The sequence below is a fragment of the Lepisma saccharinum genome, chromosome 16, assembly GCF_977018435.1.
Source record: "Lepisma saccharinum chromosome 16, izLepSacc3.1, whole genome shotgun sequence".
In the NCBI taxonomy this organism is placed as follows: Eukaryota; Metazoa; Arthropoda; class Insecta; order Zygentoma; family Lepismatidae; genus Lepisma; species Lepisma saccharinum.
In genome coordinates this window covers 52,306,847-52,329,491 of record NC_139244.1, presented here as the reverse complement: position 1 = coordinate 52,329,491, position 22,645 = coordinate 52,306,847, and the positions used below count along the sequence as shown (strand labels likewise).

Genomic DNA, 22,645 nt, shown 5'->3' with positions numbered 1-22,645 from the left:
CCATGAAGCTGATTTTCATTTAAACGGGTTCAGAATTGCCGAATATTGGGATCTGAGAATCCAGGAGTGATTCAGGAAAAGAAAAATGCATCCTCAGAGAGTTACGGTTTAGTCTGGAATTTGGAGTGGGGGTTTCATTGGTTCTTACATTTTTGAAGACGAAGATGGAAATGCTCTGACAGTGAATGGAATTTGTTACCGTGCAATGCTAACTGATTTTCTTTGGCCTCGTTTCGATCAAATGAACATCGAAAATGTATGGTTCCAACAAGACAGCGCAACTTACCACGCTTCAGGAGAAACAATCAATCTGCTGCTTGAGAAGTTCCCGGACAGAATAATCTCGTTGCGAAGAGACCAAACCTTCCCACCTCGATCTTGTGACTTGACATCATGTGACTTTTTCTTGTGGCGGGTACTTAAGCAACTTAAGCAAGAAATTCGACGTGTCCTCAACACACTTCATGGGGAAATGTGTGATCGGCTCATGGTGAATTTCATTTACCGAGTGATTGCGTGTAGGGCTAGTAGGGGGGTCATACGCCCAATATTGTTTTCCATGTTTAAACCTTAATATCTCGTGAAGAGAATGGTATGTTTTGTGCTTTTGTTTTTCAAAAATACATTTCATTTATAGCAACTTCAAATCCGGTGTTATTTATGGATCACCCTTTACAAATGGAAGAAGGATATAAGAATTATAATGAAACAATAATAATATCTCATTTCTTTATGTTGACTTTATTGGTTGTTTTTTGGACAAGTGAAAGGGACCTTGTCATTCTTTACAAGCCCTGCGTACTCCTCGTGCACATAAATCGCACACACATATCTTTCACCTCATCTTCACAACAAATAACACAGTACCAGTTCTCATTATTTCTTGCGAAGTCTTCTTCTGCACAGTCTTCACTTTTCCCTTCTTCTGTTTTTGTTTGTTCTTGGCCACTGATTTAGTGTTCCTTTCGATGTCTTTTTTGACTTGAAATAAGCTTTTCGTCGAGACCAAGCCTCGACTATTTAATGCAGGTCTCATCACTCGGGTCATCTTCCTTGGCCCTTCGGTGTTTGAGGGGTCGATGTTGTGATTATTTTTGGATCGTCCATATCTTCCAATTCCTTGGAGTCATCTGAAGAACATCCATTCACATCATCCAACACAGTGAACCTTGCGATATTTCCAGAATTTTTACAGCATTAACCCATAATCGCTGCACTTGGCCATATTAGCTGTTATTGATTTTTTTTAAAATTCCAAGTTATTCTAATTAATATTGTTGATTAGTGCTGGGCTACAATTTTCCTGAAAACGTTAATGTTTACATAAATCATGTTATTCAGCTAATTCATTTTTTCAAATACAAATTGCAAGTCGTAGATAAAATAACATAGCAACCATTTGTTATATTAGGAAAATATTCATATAAAATACTTACAACGTATAATAAATTCCTTTTTTATATAACCGAAAATATTTAAAGTGTAAATACTACCGTATTGAACTTACATCGTTGATTGTACTGGCGAACCCTTAGCCCTTCCTGAGTCCAGAATCCACGTTCCTTCTTCCCTAGATAATAGGGTTTCATTTCTGAAACAAAATGAAGAACACATAAATAAAAATACAATGTAATAAAAGTCATGTCATCATGAATTTCTGAAGTAAGTGTCGTTCAAATATTTCTAACTTGTTTTCTGAACGTTTCGGACTTTTATGATATTTTTGACGCAGCATTACTTCCTTCGCGCCTTCATCGTGTTATGCAATACTTGAACAACCACGATCATTGCGCGTTGAACTTTATTTTTCAAAATTTTGAATTCGACATCAAATATATTAGCTCCTCCCACAATGGAATATCTGATGACTCCATTTTATAACTATGATATATTATTTTAGTAATTAGATCTGCTATGTGCTACCTCCGGCTAGACTTACTATTTCAGTGTAAGTAAATTTGCACGAGGCAAAGAAATAATCAGCGAATTCAGTCGATAATTGAGAATTCATTTAATAAGACTGGTCATGGAACTAGATGTATTTCGCGTGGAATCATTTTGTGTAGGCTTTAAACCATCTCATGCACATCTCGAGTGCTGTAAAAAGATGATATCTGTCGAGCGCCAAATCGTTCGCACGGACGACGCTAGATGCCGTACCGAATAGGGCTTCTTCGTTCGAGCGAATAACGCTCGAACAGGCAAAGCGAGCGGTATAAGCTCGAAGCCCTGCAGTGCACGTACAATCGTAATTTGTCTGTCGTAGCGGGCCCTCAAACATGAACGGTGAAGTGAAAGACTCAGTGAAATTCAAAACTAAGTGAACATAGTCATCACCACCATGTTGAAATGTAGTTTAGTCTCTCTTACCAATGCACAGTGGTAAACAGATGACTGTACGCTGAAACTGCGAGGACGGATTATTTACATATATGTGTCTACGTTCATTGTCACATGAAAATTATATTCCATTGCATACACTGGAGATTGGGAGACTCCAAAGAGTACGGACGAGCAAAAGTGGTTCCCTGCAGTACTCTAGTATGTGTCTGTATGTATATATATATATTGATGAAGTATAATGAGTGAAGTAAGTTAGAGAAGAGGCTCGTTTAATGCTCTCTTCCACTGTTCATTAACCTGCCTCCTTCATCTATTGCCTCCAAGTTATCCCAGGAATGCGCTGCATTTCATATTGCTTCAATACTGAAGTCATAGGAGTATACGAAAGTAGCCTCACCGATAGAGGACTGGAGGAGTAACAACCTCTAGTCCGGCATGAGTATAAATGCGAAGTCCGGAAGGACATCGCTCTTATTCGCTCACAGTTTTACTCTGAATCTACTTCGATACACTGAGCGCGGGATAACGGAGGACAAGTTGGTCAGAGTCGAAGAACTGATTCTGACACGATATGGACATAACATACATCTTCGTCTAGGACAAGACTCTACAAAAACTTCGGGCAGGTATGATATTGGGGAGAGAGCATTGTCACTCATATACATATAACTCATCTTTTTCCTTCATTGACCGAGGGGTCTCTTTTGAATTAGTTATGAACCATAAACCTCTCGCTTTATAATTTGCTACATACCGGAGACTCTCGATTCACAAGTTTCAATTGAGTCACACATCATGATGGAGTTGCAGAACACTGCATAATAATGATGCAGGTAACTGTTTTTCTTTTGATTTCAAACTCTCTAAACAAACCTCTGTTGAAAAATCAAGTATTTTACAATACATTCTATTCCCCCAACTAACACTACGTAATGGACTAACTAACTAACTAACTCTCTAGCCTTCTTAAACCCGAAGGTTCATGGCTGCAGCAACACAGGCCTTCCATCTTTCCCTATCTTGAGCAAGTTCTATATACTCTTTTCCATCCCTACCGATTTCCCTTAGGTCCATCTCAACGTTGTCCCTCCATCCTCGTCTTGGCCTTCCTACAGGTCTCTTACCATCAGGTTTAACAACAACAATCCTGTAAACTCCTCTTTCCTCTCCCATTCGTGCCACATGGCCTGCCCACCTAAGTCTTCTTGATTTAATCATTCTAACAATATCTGGACATGAATACAAATTATGTAGTTCTAAATTATGTAACTTTCTCCACTCACCTGTCTCCTCATCCCTTTTAGGTCCAAATATTTTCCTAAGGATCTTATTTTCAAATACTCTCAATTTATGTTCCTCTTTCAATGTAAGGGACCAAGTTTCGCATCCATATAATACTACAGGCAAAATTACTGTTTTGTATATTTTAACTTTTAGTTTCTTAGATATTAAACGAGAAGACAAAAGTTTATGAAGAGAGAAGTAACATGCATTTCCTGAATTAAGCCTACTTCTTATTTCCTCTTTAATATCATTTTAATTTGTTAATATTACTCCTAAGTATTTGAATTTGGAAACTGCTTCAAACGAGTTGTTATCAATAATTAGATTTTGATTATTACCTAACACTTGGTTTCGGCCTGTTAGCATATATTTAGTTTTCTCTTTGTTAACTTCCAAACCTATCTCTTTAGCAGTTTTGAAAAATATTTTAGCATTATTCTTAATTGTATTCACATCATCCCCCAGTAAGTCTACATCATCTGCATATGCTAACAACTGAGTCACACCATTTAATTTTAGTCCTTCTTTAGATTCTTTTACCTTCCTAACAGCATATTCTAAGGCAAAATTAAAGAGCAATGGAGATAATGCATCTCCTTGTTTTAATCCATCATGAATTTTAAATTTGTCAGACATATTAATACCCACACCAATTTTACTTTCTGTTTCACTGGTGCATATTTTTATCATACTAACAAGCTTCTTAGGTATTCCAAACTCTACTAATATATTATATAATTTATATCTTTTGACCGAATCATATGCTTTTTTTAAATCAATGAATAGTTGATGGACATTTCGATTATATTCCCACATTTTTTCAAGTGTCTGTCTGATGTGAAAAATTTGATCTTCAGTTGATCTGTTACGTTTAAATCCACATTGATAATCATCTATAATTTCATTAGCATATGGGGTTAGTCTTGTTAAAAGAATGTTAGATAATATTTTATATGTTGTTGAGCGTAGAGAAATTCCACGGTAATTATTGCAGTTCATTTTATCACCTTTTTTAAACACAGGAACAATTATGGATTCTTTCCACTGTTGAGGGATTTCTTCTTTATTCCATATTAAACAAATTAATTTATGAATTTGACATATTAATGAATTTCCACCATATTTAATTAACTCAGCTGGTATGAAATCAATGCCAGGTGCTTTGTTATTCTTTAGCCTTTTAATAGCATCTTTAACTTCAGTCAAGTTAGGTTCTGGAACTAAAGGTTCTGCTGTGTGGACTTCATTTACTTCTGATTTATCTCCTACATGGACATTTAAAAGGTCATTAAAGTAGTTCTTCCATCTATTTGGAATATCGCTTGGATCAGCTACAAATTCACCGTCTTTATCTTTTATCAAGTTTACTTTAGGTTGCCACCCCTTTCTAAACTCATTTACACCTTTATATAAATCTCTGATATTTTTATTTTTGCTGTTTGTTTCAATTTCATTAATTTTGCTTTTCAAGTAATCTCTTTTTTTACTTCTAAACGTGCGGTTAACTTCTCGCTTTATTCTATTATAATTGTTTAGATTTGTATCATCAGAGTTATTTAACCACCTAAGTCTAGCCTGATTTCTTATTTCTATTAGATTATGACATTCATTATCAAACCATGGCTTACTTTTTCTCGGTTTATGGTATCCTATACTTTCTTTACCTGCTGATTCTATTGCATTACGTATGTGCTCCCAATTCTTATTTACGTCTGTTTCATTCATATTTTCATCATCATTTAAATCCTGCAAAACATCAAATCTATTTGACAGTTTAATTTGCTAATCTTTCTTAATTCTTTCATCAGTAAACTTTCCTGTATCAAATTTTAGAACTTTTACACTTTGTTGCTTATGATTTATCACTGAGAGTCTTTCTCTTAATTTAGCAATTACTAAATAATGGTCACTGGTACAGTCAGCACCTCTATGTGTACGAACGTCAATTATACTAGTATGCCTTCTCTTATCAATGAGAATATGATCTATCTGATTATGAGTTTTACCATCTGGAGAACACCAGGTATATTTATGGATATATTTATGTTTAAAAGTGGTACTTTTCACAATATAATTCTTTGAGGTTGCAAAAGTAATCAATCTTATACCATTATCATTACTTAATTCATGAAGACTTTCTTTACCAATCGTGTGTTTAAATGTCTCTTCTTTGCCAATGCCAATCTGTGCATTACAGTCACCTAACAGAATTTTCATATCATACTGAGAAAATTTATCAAAGACCTGTTCTAACTCTGTATAAAAATCATCTTTAGTATTATCATCTTTATCTTCCGTTGGTGCATGTATGTTTATTAAAATAATTTTACACCACCTACCCTGTAAAACTGCATATGATATCCTATCATTAATAAATTCTACTGTTTTAAGTGCCGAAATAATTATATTATTTATGAAAAAGCCTGTTCCAAAATTATGATTTTCAGTACCACCATAGAAAAAAGTATAATTTTTAGTTTTACAATTCCCTTCTCCTGGCCACCTAACTTCCTGGACAGCTACTACATCTAATTTATACTTAACTATCTCATTAACTGTACAATGAAATGCCCCAGGCCGGTAAAGGCTCAGAACATTCCAGGTGCCTAATTTAATGTCCTTATTCCTAACATAGATCTTATCCTTAGTCCAGGGACCTCCCAAAGTAGTCCCCACCCGGAGATCCGAACAGGGGACTATTTTACCTCCGGAATATTTTACCTTGGGAACATCCATGGCCTTATATTGCTGTTTCTTGACATTTTTTTTTTACAGTGCAGAGTTGTCAGCTCTACGCCTAACCCCCAATATGAATGGAGGAGCTATTACACAAGACAAACATAAACACATTAGACAGCACAATTACTACACAAGACGAACACAAACACATTAGACAGCACAACTACTGCACAAGACACACACAAACACATTAGCTACTTCGTTCACAGAACCCCACCCCCAGTACAGCCCATAAATACCACTACGTATTGGAGACGCTTTATTTTTTTCAAACCATTTTGTACACTCCCGTGCAAAACAGTCCTAAATTTTAAAGAGTTTTTCCCAGTCCCCAGATTTTTTGTGTTTATTAACATCACCAGTTTAACATTTTCATTGCGTTCCAATCGTAAAGTTCAATTAAATAATGCTACGAATAACTATTTGAATTTGTTTAGTGACAGTGCTTTTTTGTCTAACATAAATATATACTTGTTGCGTACTACCCCCCCCCCCCACTTGTTTTTTTTTTCTCTTGCAGAAGATTAGCGTATGAATAGCTCGCAATTAAACTTGCATGAAGACCTTGACCATTCTTTAAATCAAATCCTTGAATTAGCTACTTCGTTCACAGAACCCCACCCCCAGTACAGCCCATAAATACCTCACCTTCACCTCCACTTACTAGATCTTAATCTGCTAACACAGCCTACCCACAATTCTTTCAAGGTCTAGAAACACCCAAAATAATACGTAAAGCGCCCGTAACCAGTACTCCCAGTAACAGACCCTAAGATTTACCCCCAGCAATGGCCAGTACACCTCAAGCGTTGTATCCTCACCCCTTTAGTGAGCAAAATCCTCAAGACATCGAACAATTTTTTCTTTAAATTTGAGGTGATTTCAATCCCGAGTAACTGGAATGACCTTAAAAAGAAAGAAATGTTACCCCTCTCTCTGACAGTCATACATAGCTTTGACCCACTTCCAGGACATTAAGACAAGAACAACCTTTAATGACTTGACGAACGCTCAGATCAAGGACGAACTAAGTACTTTATTCAGGGGAGCTTATTTGCCCAGTCAACCATTTCAAATAGTATTAGCAAGAAAACAGCTACTAACTGAACATATTCATGTCGATGCCATAGCAAAGAAATATCTAGTATTACAGTACTTCCCTGGGGCCTCCGAAGAACTGATTATATCATATATCATAACTGGTTTGCGTTCGAAATTTATTGGATGCTTAACTAACAACACATTTTTGAAAACAGAAGATCTGATTTCCCATTTACAGAACTTTGAACGCCAAGAAGCATTAATTCAGTCTCGTTTAGTTGAAGAACAGAGAGAAATAGAGAATGCGCTAGCGCAAGCAAGATACACTCAGTCAGTGAGCCTAGCTTTCCTCCGTTCCTAGCTACTCATTTCCGATGCACAGCAATACCTATTCTCCCACCCCTGAAATGCAAGTCCAGCACATTCCTCAAGTCACTCAAAGTCTACACGCTTCAGTCCCACAATGTAATCAGTGTTCACATGCACCACCTCAAGCGAATAACATACATTGTCACCCAGTTAGTTCCTTGAATCCCCGCAGCGCGGAGCCACAATCAGTGACAAACAATGTATTAAGTCACAATACTAATCTTAGCGGTGAAAAAGAGAAACTTAATCCAGTAGAAGAGATTACGAACCCAGTGCAGAGTTTATCTCTCTCTCTACGAAAGTGACACAAATATCCAATTCCGTATTTGACTTTTGCGCAAATATTCTCGAATTTGAACGTACCTCTAATAACTCAGTAAATAACAGGGACCAAAGAAAGTGAGGGGAACAATAATTCCACTCACCGAAATACCTACAGGGCTAATAAAAGAGGAAAATATCGTTCCAACAATAGAGATCAATCTCGGGGAAACGAAAGATCTAATTCACGAGGACAGTACAGAAAAATGCTAATCGCGACTCTGTGGATAGACCAGCCTGTGAGTATTGCCATAGGACTAATCACAAGAGTATTAGATGTTTTTATAAACCAGATGATGCTAATCCGTTAAACTAAAGTCATATTCTTTTTGCAGGAACAACTCTGAAGATAAATTCAGACCAGATACAGTTCCAATAAATGAGAAAAATTGGTTATATTATATTAACGCTACTATTCAGGAGAAACAAATTGATTTACTTGTAGACGTGAGTTCTCAAATTACAATTTTTCCCAGGCACTTACTCCCGTCTAAAGTGAAAACATATAATGTACACTCCAACGTTCAAGGTGTTAAAAGGAAAAAACTAACTGTAACTGAGATTGTAGCATACCCTATTATAATTGGTAAATACAAATTTTCACATCCCTTTAGAGTTGTATCAAAAACCCTTCCTCTAATCTTAGTAAATGATTTTCTAAAAACACAAAGCTGTGATATTTCACTAAATAATAATACTATTACCATCAATAATTTAGGATACATACCGAAGTGCAATATCTCCAAAGTGAAACAAACCACTCACACAGTATCACATGATATTTTTAGTCAAATTGAGAATGTAAATGTATTTGAAGGTACAGCTACAGTCACAGAAACAGTTCAGTTGAATCCGCACACCCGAACATACAATAATATGTCAATTTCCTCCCTTTCCAACCTACCAAGTAAATCAACTTTATATTTCACCCCATCTAAATCAACAATGGCTAAATATGCAATTACAATTCCAAATGCTTATGTAAATGTAAATCCAGCAGTCATTCATGTAATCAATCCTAATGACACTCCTGTTAACTTACAAAACTTAACTTACGCGTTAAGCCGCGCAAGCCTACCAGTAAAAAACACAGAGAAGAATCGCAACGATGAGGATGAAAATGATGATGAAACTGAAATTTTCACCCAGTATTTTTCTAGTCAGAAAATTTTGATATTAAATCAGCACAACGTAATGACCCTCATTTGCAAGAAATCATTCACGTCTTGGAAGATAATCCCCAAAGTAATCCTAAGTTTGAAAAACTTTCTGATTCCTTTGTTTTGAAAAATGACGTTTTGTACAGAAAAACGAAAATAAAGGCAGGATTTGAAGACAAGTTATATATCCCACAAGCATTGAGAAAGGATGTATTTCAATTAGTTGCTTGCAATTATATGGTGGCAGCACATCAAGGTGGTCACAAGACCTATAACCTTATGTTGTCACTGTACTATTTTCCAAACATGTAAAGGTATGTTTATGATCACGTTCATAATTGTATCCCATGTCAAATTGCAAAGACACCACAATATACCCCTCGCACTCTCCACACTTCACACCCCGCCTCCCTTCCTTTTCGTCAAATACACATAGATGTTTTGGGACCTTAGTGTCCTCTAAGAAAAACAAGAGTAAATACTTTTTGTCAATGATAGATAGCTGTACTAGGTACGCTATAATTACCACTTTGCCTAATCATGATGGAAATCTATTGCTTCGGTATTAGACAAATTTTTTGTTGTATATGGAATACCAGATATTATTTATCTTCATCGATCTTAATCGAACTCGAGTTTATTGATAAACGAGCTTTTCAAATATCACCGGTGTCCAGTTGCAATATATTGACACCGCTGGCCATTTCAGAAATGGAGTAGCTGAAGCATCATTGAATTACTTGAAGAACATAATGAGGATATATGTACTAGAGAAAAGGATGAATGGAGTAACTATTTATCCAGCGCTACCTTTAGTCACAATATTAGTCTTCATTCAGGATTAGGCCACACCCATTACTATACATTATTAGGTCACAATCCCAGACTTTTGGCAGACGCTGTACTTCCTACCAACCCTGACAATATATCCCTTTCAAACGAACAGAGACTCGAACAGCTGACATCTATACGAAAGACAGCACATGACAACCTTCATAAGCGATTTGAACAGCAAAAACGTTATTCAGACAGACGCACGCGCCAGGTTGAATACTCATAAGGGACAGCTTGTTTGGTAACTGGATTCGACCCCAACACCTGGTGTCTGAAAGGCGTTTGCTTCTTCGTAAAAGTACTACAAGGGCACTATCCAACGCAAAATAGATGGGAACTCTTATGAGGTCACTTTCATTGCTGGTCGTGGCAAACCTAAAACTGACACTATTACTGTATCCCGTCTGAAACCTAGGTATGATGTTGATAATTCAACACTCCTGACGAAATACTTACTGCACTGTTCCCCCCCAGACGTTTTACACCTCCACTGAAATATTCGCTTATTCCAGTTCCGCATCACTTTATCACGCATAACTCCCACTCGTTTCCACTGGACGCTTGAAACAGACCTTTGTCCCCTGCAGAAATCCCCCTCTTCCTCCTCTCTTTTCCTCGCCTAACGAACCCATGCATGAGAAAGTTAAAACACAAGAACAATGCAAGATTAATGAAATTTCCCCCTCCCCCCTATGAATATTAGTAGATAGTTTGCTTGTTTTTAATCCATCATTTTACTGTTTATCATATTGCTCAAGTTAATCAAAATGGATGAATACGCCCCATGAGTCAGAATTAATCAATATGTTTTGATTTCACTCACTGCGTATCCAGCGAGCCTGGTACTCACGCCTTTGTTTTTTTTCCATTCGCCGGTACATGTTACGCTTCAAATGAAAAAAAAAAGATAGAGCAACTACGATATGAAGTCAGGAAGTAAATAAGCTGAATTGGCAAATTTTGTCGTGCTAAGTCCATAAGTCACTTTTGCAAGGCGAACTGTTTACATTTGTAAATGCCAGCACTGAAAATGGATTACTCCTGTCATAATAAACAGATTCAAGCAACTTGTTCTTACCAACATTATATGTAACGTAATGAAACGTTCACTCCTTAGAATTATCCCCGTGTTTTTTTTCTCATTCCATCAGCCCCCCTTGTTTTAACTCTTATGATTTTATTGATATTTTTCATTACATTACATTAGCTTACATATCGTTAGGGCGAGTTAGGTGCGCGTCAATACAACTCCCGTACACTTACACTTTAACCATTTTTACACACCTGTTAGCTTACACAAAATATTAGGAGGGAATGCCTAGTATACAAGATTAGATCTGTTTTCTCTCAAAACTGATTTCACCTTTATCTTTTTTTGCAGACAAGGCTCTGAGATGTCTCTCCCATATTATACAAATCTAACCCTGATTGCAATTGCTGCATTTCTAGTTGTTTCATTTATTCTCTTTTTAATAATCAGCTCATGCTGCTGTAATTCATCCTCAGCCAAGCCTAAGGCTACCGAAATTTCAGTCAAACCGACAATCAGTTCTCTCCTTGAATTACAGTCTATCATGTAGCCCCGAGACATCTCTACATAGGCCTTTGCTCCCCGTCCCTTGTCAGCCTCATCGAGAAGATCCGCCATTGCCTGATCAACCACCACCTGTTTTTGTTTTTTCAAATTTTCTCGATGATGATTACTGTCGACCCATAACGTCCCCTTCCAATCGCTCAGAGGGAAACTTTTCTGTTTCTTTCATAAGTCACAATCACTTACTGTAATGAAGTATCCCCCCTCTCTCTCTCCAGTCTGTCTGCAACGTCTACTCCATCATCAGGAAGCAGTCGTCGAGAAGCGAACTCCGTCGATCTTCGACCGTCCACATCAACCCCAGGTCGTCCAGATGTGTCGCCGCTATCTCCCCCACCCACCTTCGTCATAGTGCATCACCATACGTCCCAGTGCATCGAATACGACCTAGTGAGTCTAAGTCACAATACGTCACATTGCGTCATGTTACGTCATTATGCATCATAGTTCATCAAAATGCGTCTTGTTTGTGTTTTAACGAATCATCATTTACAAACAGCATGTGCTGTCTCATCTGACACTTTGCCCTTGTGCGTCGGGATGAGTCACATTGTCTCACGTCAGTCGTAAATGTTGCGAAATACTATGTATTTCTTCAGTGACACCTAAACACAGTTATCTGGAATACAGTGTTTTTGCGCTTATCCCTCTGTGTCTACTCAAATATTGTGCAGTACAGTGCGCACGTACACATTAATATTGCACAAATGTCACTCTGTATTTCTATTTTCTTCCGTGACTCACCGTATGTAGTGCGTCCCTGTGAGATTTAATGTGTCAGTGTGCGTTAAGTGTATTCTTCGATTATACATGTGCTTCCTGTGCGACACGACACATTGTGTCATCAGACTCGTCGATGAGCAGTGTCGTACTCCAACATCGTTTAATAATGAGACACATTTCCAGGTCTTTCTTCCTTCAAGTATTTTAACTTCTCATTGGACTTTTGTGTGCAAAGCCATTTTTACATTTTTGGTGTGTTTTTCTTTTACTAACATTTTTGGCACGTGGATTATGTCTGCCCTAGACTATTTATAATTTTCATAGTTTACCTTCGGTACCTTCGCTAATAAGCAATTATTTTACAATAACACATGAACATTTGCTATCTTTTCTCCGTTGCATGGTGACTTTTTTTTTTGGTGAAGATTTTTACTTTTATGTGACAATGACAAGTGACGTGACAGATGTATTAGTTTTTATTTTTTGTGGTTTATTTCTTTTTGTTGTTGTTTTGTTAATAAACATAGTAGTAGTTTACCTTTCTTTGGTCAACTCGCAACCATCGAGAGAATGGATGCGTTTAGTGAGGGGAATGATGAAGTATAATGAGTGAAGTTATAGAAGAGGCTCGTTCAAGGCTCTCTTCAACTGTTTATTAACCTCCCTCCTTCATCGATGGCCTCCAAGTTATCCCAGGAATGCACTGCATTTCATATTGCTTCAATAGTGAAATCATACGGGAGGTTACGAAAGTAGCCTCGCTTATAGAGGACTGGAGGAGTAACAACACTCAGCGCGGGATAACGGAGGACAAGAGAGTCAAAGTCAAAGTACTGACTGACACGATATGGACACAACATACATCTTCTTTTAGGACAAGACTCTACAAGAACTTCGGGCATGTATGATAGTGTGGAGAGAGCATTGTCACTCATTTATAACTCATCTTTTCCTTCCTTGGCCGAGGTGGTCCCTTATGAATTAGTTATGAACCATAAACCTCTCGCTTTATAATTTGCTACATCCCGGTGACTCTCGATTCCCAAGGTTCAATTGAGTCACACATCAATATATACACACAGAGCTGCGTATGTATTAGGTTAAGATACAAGAATAGTGCAAACTTACAAAAAAGTATGGTGTGTATGGGAGAAGGATTATATGTATGTGTATATGTATATCTATATGTATATATGTATGTATGGATAGATGTATAAATACGAGATCTATGTGTATATATATAAATTGTTTTTACTTTCAGGGAATTATGGATCCTGGATATGTGCGTGAGTTCGATTTCACAGATTATGCAAAGCAGTTCAAACGCTTTAATGGTGAATATATTATTAAGATGCGTTTAACTGAAACAGACGGAACGGTAATCTTATGTTACGACCTCAATCTTTTCTTCGAGCAGCCATGTACGAGTATTACGTGTTGAAGTAGATATTTTACTATAATGAACACACATAAAGTATTTTCCGTTTGTTCGAAATATAATTAGTAATGCTGAATAAATAAAATACTTTATCATTCATCTGTTTATTTCTTCTATTTCTTTTATGATAAATTCTAAACCCTACTTTAATCTACAGGAAATGAGCCACAGTGTTCGCAAATTCAGGTCGATTCATTAGACAGTCAAATTACAAATTACAAGTTTTATAATTGAGATGAATGAAAAAAAAATCCAGCATTTTGTATTCACTGTTATTCTTTGAAGTTTAAATTTTTATATTCATCCTTTTACAGATGGTATTGGTTTTCCCAACTCCGTGGTTGTGGGACAACAGGGGTCCGGGTTCGAATACCGGACTGCGCATGGGTATTCTTTATGAGTGTTTTCTTCATCAGTTTCATCATCTCATCACTCATCGTCTTCGCGATCCAAAAGTGGGAGAAAAGGGAATTGAAATAAACCAAATCCATCAACCAATCAAAACAGATGGTGGAAGGATCGCATCCCGTTTCGCCTAATCCCGTTTCCTAACACAGTGGAGGATTATAGTCGTTCGATTCCACTTTAAACTGTAGGTCCACAGATTTAGCTCCCCGTGCATAAAGTGAACAGGTGGGTCGACGTCACTCATTTATTCACACCGTATTTGTTTCTTATGTTCAACCGAATAAAAAAAGAAACCGCTAACAACTATTTTAACGCGTCTGACTATCATGCTAAAGGTCCCGGGTTCGATCCCCGGCCGGTTCAAATCCGGGAACTTTTCTAACGATGGAAGCGGCCCCGGCGCCCACCCAGCGTCGAATAACATGGGTACCTGGGGGAAACTCTGGGGGGTAAAGGCGGTCAGGGGCGTGATGCTGATCACATCACCACCACTCACGACCGGATCAAGAAAGTGTGGGGCGTTACCCCCACACCCCCTATACGCCTTCATGGCGTGGTGCTAAGCACAGGGGAGCACTTTACCTTTACCTAACAACTATTTATTTATTTAATAAATTTATTTATTTTATTTATTTTCACCTATAACATAGCTTTGGCTTCAATTACAAAAGGCTTACATACGTTGTTAACATTTTTAAAAGTTACTATTTCAACACCACAAAAGAAGAGAGAAAGAGAGCAAAACTGCACTAATCATTGTGTAAATAATACTAACACAAATTTTATAAAAAACATAAATCTGAAAATGATATTTACAGAAGTATAACAAGATACATATCTTTATGCAGACATTCATAACTAAACACATGTATCCAGGGTATTTCATAAGTAATAACGCAAACTGACATAGGAGAAAATACACGATAATGGAAGCAAAAAAGTCTCAGGAAACATGGGTCTGCAAACGAACCGTTATCGAGATAATCGCGAATATGTGATTACAAGCCGCCACTGACTTCATTGTTTGTAAACGTCGTCGTCCAAAAATGTATATGTGTATATTTATTTAATTGATTGCTTGATTGATTTGGTGTTTCATGTCCACTTTATGCACAGTAAGGCTAACAGGGACTGGATCTACAGTTAAAAATGGGATCCGAACCAGTATGTGCCTCCACTGTGTATCGAACCCGGAACCCCTTGATTACAAGGCGAAGTGTATATTTATTTATTTATTGAGAAAATTCCAGATACATTACCGGTGGCCATTTTACACTGAAATTATCAACAATGAAAATGTAATAATAATAATAATAATAATAATAATGATAATAATATACGAGAATACATCCGTGCATTTATATATTGATATATTTCATTCCACAATATATATATACACACACACATATCATTCCCTGACATTATCTACGAGACTCGGCAGCAAGCGGCCCGGCATCAGAGCTTGTCTTTCACGTGAACGCGTCCGCGACAGTCGTTAGAGTCGGCTATTAAAATTACAGTTTTCATATTGTGTACTAACCTTGACTACAGAAGGTGTTGAAAATGATGTCCCTCTGCTGCAACACATTCCTGGCATCTCCCAAGGAAATTGGCATTTACACGTGCAAGTTCGTCTACTGTAATTCTCCCGATTTCTCGTACAATACTCTCTTATAACTCACGGATGGTGTGCGGATTGTCTTTGTATACTTTATTTTTTACATTTCCCCAATTTTTCTTTCCACTTTTATTCAGAACTGACCCCGTTACTCTAAACGTTTTTACGAGGTTTAATATAGTGGTCCTATGTGCAACGGGAACACCAGGAAATTTCGTTGCAAAACTTCGTCGCACTTCTCCACAATTCCTCTTTCCGAAGTAACACTCGACAAGATAAATCCTTTGTTCTAATGAAAACTTTCGTGGTGCCATATTAAGCCATAATCTTCAACACACGGACATGACACAACACAACTTCCGAGGGAAGATTATACTGGCGTCAGTCTGCAACGTCAACAGATAGGGAAAGAGAGCGAAGCAGGCTGTAGCGTGCGACTGTCGCGGACCCGTTCACCGGGAAAGGCAAGCGCTGATGCCGGGCCGCTTGCCGCCGAGTCTCGTAGAGAATGTCAGGGAATGCTCTCTGTGTGTATGTATATATACAGAGAGAGAGAGAGAGATAGATATATTTATTTATATATATATATATATTTATATACGTGTGTGTGTTTGTGTGTGTGTGAGAGAGAGAAAGGAGGAGGTGAAACGAGGGAAGTGGCAAATGAATGACGGAAAAGATTAATATTCATTTACCGATGTAACCCAAAGTTTTCAACATACATTCTGTGATTTCTCTTTTACAGGAGAATAACTTTTGATCTTCCGGTGGGATTTGTTACCAAAAGAAAACATCAGAAGTGGTTGTTATATGCACGGATTGCCACACTCATTGCCCTTTTAATAATTATTTTCTCCTTGCCAGACGAACAACAACAAAGTATAAAGCTGTGAGTCGGTGAAATACTTCTCGTGGCACCCGTTTGGTAGAAAAAGAAAATAAACTTAGACCACGCAGGGTTTCGAACCTAGGATTTCAACTTACGAAGCTGGCGTTTTACCGACATGGACACAAGCCGCGGTGCAAAGAAGCATGCTATTAGGACGATTTCTCCTGAATATTTCACTTTTACATGTCCGGTTCCAAACTTTCAGTGACCCTTCCCTCTAATTACATTAATTTGAAAGCAATACGCTTCATGGTATAGTGCTTCTAAGCTGTGTTATATGGAGTGAGGTTCCTCCAGGTTCGAATCCTGGTTTCATGTATGTATTTATATCATTATCTTTGTTTGCTCTCAGACTATAAATTAATGTTTTGTGTGTGTATTAATGGACACGATCGAAGACGTGCTTCTGTGCAAGGTTAGGGTTTCCAACCCGTAATGATCTTAGTGCTCTAGCTTCTGTCAACTAAGGAGATTCTTATATGTGACTAAATATTTTATATGTCAATGACACATATATAATTATATTTTTAAACCAACTATTTGCCGAAGAAGAGTGATTTTTCAGGAAAATATGAAGACATTCATCCAGCCTGTGGTTATTTTGGGAGCTTTATTATCTTACTTACGTGTTCAAATTACAAGCTAGAAAAGCAGTTTGCATACGTAAGGGAAAGTAACGAAAGTGATCCTGAAGTCACATCATTCGGGCCGTGATAGATATTCTTATTGGCTTGGATTGTTTATTTTCTCTCGTTCGCATCTTGAACGTCAATTTGATTTATGTTTTGTTAGCTTCGCTTTTCTTCCAATTTTAGTTAATCGCGACGAAGAAGATAAATGATGATATAGGAAAGGTGATGACGGGACACTCGTATAGAACACCCACACTCAGGTCGGAATTCGAACCCTGATCCTCTAGGTTAATGTGGACGTTACTGTTACGTTAAGCTACGGAAAGAGGTAATGAACCACCATCCACTGATATCTGCTTTCAAATGAATATGAGATTTTCCCAAAGCGAAGGGATTGAGGTAGTGTTTCTTTTTAGATTATTTATGGGATACTGAGTATCTCAAACATATTTCCCCGAATTTTTTCCTGCCATTCTCTCTTCAAGTAGGACACTGTATTGTATTAATAATTAAAATGCAAGACTTTCCTGTAACAATTTATTTTCACTCGCCAAGTCAGAAAATTTCCTGAATCCAGTGAAAAACTTTAGTGGTCAGCAACACTGCAGATTGCTGTTTTCCCTAATCTTTACTTCGGTTGTACTGCCAGTTTCTCTGAAGAGAAGTGTACATGCACACAACTTTGTCGGTACCAGCACCCTCTCCCGCTCCCCAACAAGCTTCTGGTCAGCAGATTCCCGGAATTTCACTTATTAGATATAGCAACCCTAATCATACCAAAAGTTGAACCCTCCCCTTACAGGGTGTTCGAAAACTCTTTCAACAACGCTTGCGTGCTGGTAGATATCATAAAACAAATAACTTTTCGCTATAAAGTTTACCTCGAAAGTGCTTAGTTTCTGCGCTATAAGCGCTTAAAATCTATCCTATACGTATGCAACCCAACATTGCTCTGACATAACTACCAGGAGCGCTTGGCAGGGTTGCCACTAACGTTGCTCGTTAAGAGAGATGGCTTGAAAACAACAACTTGGGAGTTTTGCCTGAGAAAAATCCAAAACATTAATGATACTTACGATGTTGTAAGATGAGGATGATACGATGAAATAACAAATGACACCAATGTCTAGGCCAGGATTTAATCCCGATACACCTGGCGCCGTAGCGAGCTGTACTAACCACATCACCACTGAGTGTTTAGGGGGTCATGCAATATCAACAATTGCAAGGGACACGTGAGATAGGGGAAATCCAACGTCATCCACAATACTAAGAAACCGTCGGGGTTGGTGTCTACAGCGCCCGTGTAAGAAACACAGGGCAAAACGTTATGAGGCCAAAGTCACAAATAGTCAACATACAATACTTATTTTAGAAAACAGTGGCAACCTATAAATTATAGCGACAACTGATATGCATGTAAGAATATTTTTTTAAAAGTGGGTTTCAAGAAAATTCCAATACTTGCAATACTAGGAACATGCGAATTAAAAACTCTCTCTCCCTCTCTCTCTCTCTCTCTCTCTCTCTCTCTTTCTCTCCACTCAAACTGGTTCATCTTGAATGCTCTATTAAAGAAGTTGTATGAAGAAATTAGTATTTCATTGAAACGATTTACATTGATTTTTGTGCGTACTGCCTGTACTAGTTTGTTCCGCACTTCAAGATATCGTTTGATATTGGAACATACATCAAGAGAAATCCTCGTAATTTACACTTTTTCCATGTGTGGGAATTAGTTTTCTCATTTTGTGTCTTTGTTTTACATTCTTATCATCGAACATGAAGAGAAATCAAAAGGAAACCATTGAGTACACGTCATAAATTGTACATATTTATAATTCATTTTAGCGACTTGATATCAACATTGAAATGTAAGAGTAACATTTTCGGAAGGCACCAAAATGTCAACTACAAGTTCACCCTGGAAACAACGTTTTTTAGCAAACGAGCGAGATTCTGACATCTAGATGAATTTCGTGGATAATTCTTGTGAATTTCCATTCTTCTCATTGTACGTCATTTTTCTGCAGTTTCAGGCAAATAGTAAATACAAGGACGAAAGATCCAGTAACACCTTTGTTCAGATATGAACTCGTGTCCGGAACATTCGGTAGAGAGATCATGTGTTGATCACTAAACGTACTCAGTCTCCGAAGTGGCTCAAGAACATTCATCTGCCCAAGATTTTTGTTTCTTTTCAGTATAGAGGTTTGCCCGCTTTTTATAACGAACTCGATTCGCAATAGCGCTGGTTCAGCCTTTTCTACTAAATAAATTGTAATAACATTACAGTCTGCGTGTTCTAAACGAGGCAGCAAACACATCATGTTTACATTTGTTCGTTCGTGGATTTCCCCTATCTCACGTGTCCCTTGCAATTGTTGATATTGAATGACAGACGAAACACTCCGTGGTGATGTAGTTAGTACAGCTCGCTATGGCGCCAGGTGTCTCGGGTTTAAATCCTGGCCTAGATATTGGTGTCATTTGTTATTTCATCATATCATCATCATCTTCGCGATTAGCCAAAAGTGTCAGAAAAGCGAATTAAAATAAACCAAATCAATCAATCAATTATGGATATATTCTAGAATGAGTAATCTTGAATTTCAGTCTGCCCATTATTTGTCTTGGTCAGTGATAGACTCATGATAAGAGGAAGAAGAAGAATTTGTATTTGAGAGCATGTTATTGATTGGTTGTTATAGTAACCGTGTGTAAGATGTACGTGAAGGGCTTCCAGGCATTAAAGTTATGTTTTTAATTTGAACCTACGTGTTTGTATGTCTTGTAAATGTATATATAAGAAATCACACACACGCACACATCAAGGCTTACATCTATGGCGCAGTCGGTAGGATATTTTGGGTAATCTTTCGGAAGAAGAAGTATGGATGAAGACGTCACGAAGAGTACACGACGATCATCATTCCAGCATAGGTTTATGCAAGGAGAAATTGTGTCGGCTTGATCAATTTCTACGGTAAGATTACACGGTTTGTGTATTGTTTACAATAATTGTATAAGGGAAAATCCAAATCAGTGCGATACAAATTGTGTCTACGGCGTAGATTACAATAATTGTACAAGAACAAATTTTAAATCAGTTTGATACGGATTGTGTCTACGATATTGTGATATTTAGTTGACCACAATTATGAATATGTTCGGTTTGAATTTATTCTCTGAGTTCCGGCCAGATTCGGAAGAAATTTAACGATTTTTGAAAAGTCTTGCTTGGCTCATGATGTTAATGAAGCCAGGAAGGTACCCATACTGATTGCAGTTATAGGGTCTGAAACTTTCAAAGTGCTGAAGAACATCCTTGCACGTGAACCAGTCGATCGTCAAACGTTTTCGATCCTGAAGGACAACCTACTTAAACATTATGGCCAGAAAATAAACAAATATGTGGAACGTTTTAAGTTCAGGCAATGCATGCAGGAAAGCGGCGAGGATGCAACACGATTTATGGTACGCGTTAAGCAACAAGCACTTAAATGTAGTTTTGGCCAGTACTTACAGGAAGCCATTGTAGAGCAAATAATTGTAGGCGTTCGGTCTGACGCCATTAGAAAGAAATTACTATCTGAACCTACATTTACTCCAGCAAAATGTCAAGATATTGTGCTTCAAATTGAATTAATTGAACGGGAAACACAAATGTTAACACATCGTGAAAAGGAATGTAGTCTTAATCTAGTTGCATTTGCTGGGACACAGAAATTTAACCATGTTTCCAGTCCTTGCAAGCAAGCAAAAACAACTTTGTTACTCCTCGGGAAAAAAGTAATAAAAGCACTGAAGAATGTGATAGATGCTCCAGAAGGCATGATCTTGGACATTGTCCAGCAAAATATTCGATATGTTCATTTTGCAAAAAGAAAGGTCATTGGCATTTAAAATGCAAGTTTAGGAAAAATAATGGTGGAGTTGCGAGTAAGACAATTACAAGTGATCAAATATCTACGTCTAATATTAAACCTTTAGACACTATTGTTGAACAAAACATACATAACGAATATCGTGCTTTGTTTTTATTGCACGTTGAAGTTAGTGATTCTCATCCGCCAGAAGATAGTACTTGCACTATTTCATCGAACACAGAAAATAAACAAGTGGAAGATGCAACACACACTCGTTCAAAAGCATGGAGTGTTAGTTTCAAGCCAAGAGCACAAGCTATAAATGGCACTAATGTTCTTGTGTCAGCAGAACCGTACGTAGTTGATTTGTGTATTGATAAACGAATTGTACAATGTGAACTAGATACTGGATCTACAGTTACTCTGTTTAATAACAATTCTTTCAAACAATTGTTTTCTCATCGGCGAACGCAATTCACTACACTAAAGCTACGAGGTGTGAATAATAATACATTGAAGTTGAAAGGTCAAGAAAGGCCCGTTGCACCGGCGGCAAAAAGCCGAATAAGGTAAATTTCAGAATTCATTTGTCTCTGCATGAACGAAGTCGCCACCAGTCGGCGCGACCATCGATGCCAAATCCTAATTTTCTCATTAAAAATTTAGTTTAAGTCTCTATTAATCAATAATAATCAATTGAACGTGATTTTATATTTTATTAAACGCCTTTCCCTTCTTAAACATGTATAAGAAAAATGGTACTTTTGAAGTCACTATATCTACATGACGAAACCTGTGACGTAACATCGTTCCATATGATCTGTGATGGACGTGCACTAACTAACTATAAGGATAGAACAACAAGAAAATGAATAAAACAACGTGGGTTATTGTGCAGCTTTTTATTGTACAAACTGTCAGAAGAGGAACCCAGAGCTGTATTTTTTTTTGGTGTTCCGTCAAATCCTGAGAGGTTAGTGATTTATAAATTCTGCTCGCTCTTTATGTAAAAATTATTTCCATAAGTTAGTTGCCTCAGAGAATAATTCCTATCATGTCTTCGTATTCTGTATTTTGCTTCCTTTAAGTAAAAGGGCATATGTTAAATAAATCATCACAAAGGGTAAATGTTCGATTTTGTAACTTAACTTGTGCTATTTATAAGTTACACAGAAGGATAGGAAGCTAACGAGAATATTGGGAATGACTATTGAAGTTTGTTTGAAGTTAAGAAAAACTCATTTGTGTATGTTATAATGCAGAAAGTTGCAAGTTATCGCGCTTTTAATCGCTACTGCATGAAGTTTATTTCTTTTAGCATACAAAACTTTGTCAACATGTACAGGAGATGAAAAAAAGCGTGTAAATATTAAAACGATGAAA

General features: G+C 37.3%; 1 protein-coding gene across 2 annotated transcripts in view; it reads left to right on the top strand.

Moving 5' to 3' along the window:
* LOC146000079 (uncharacterized) overlaps positions 1-22,645 on the top strand; it is a 284,676-nt gene that overhangs the window by 73,349 nt on the left and 188,682 nt on the right. Inside the window, exon 4 of one of the 2 annotated variants that reach the window (XM_083137410.1) lies at positions 13,670-13,914. The exons of the other annotated variant lie outside the window; for it this stretch is intronic. Coding sequence (XP_082993536.1) covers positions 13,670-13,849 — 180 coding nt within the window. The 3' untranslated portion in view covers positions 13,850-13,914. Of the gene's footprint in view, positions 1-13,669; positions 13,915-22,645 lie in introns of those variants that run through there. 2 annotated transcript variants of the gene reach the window in all.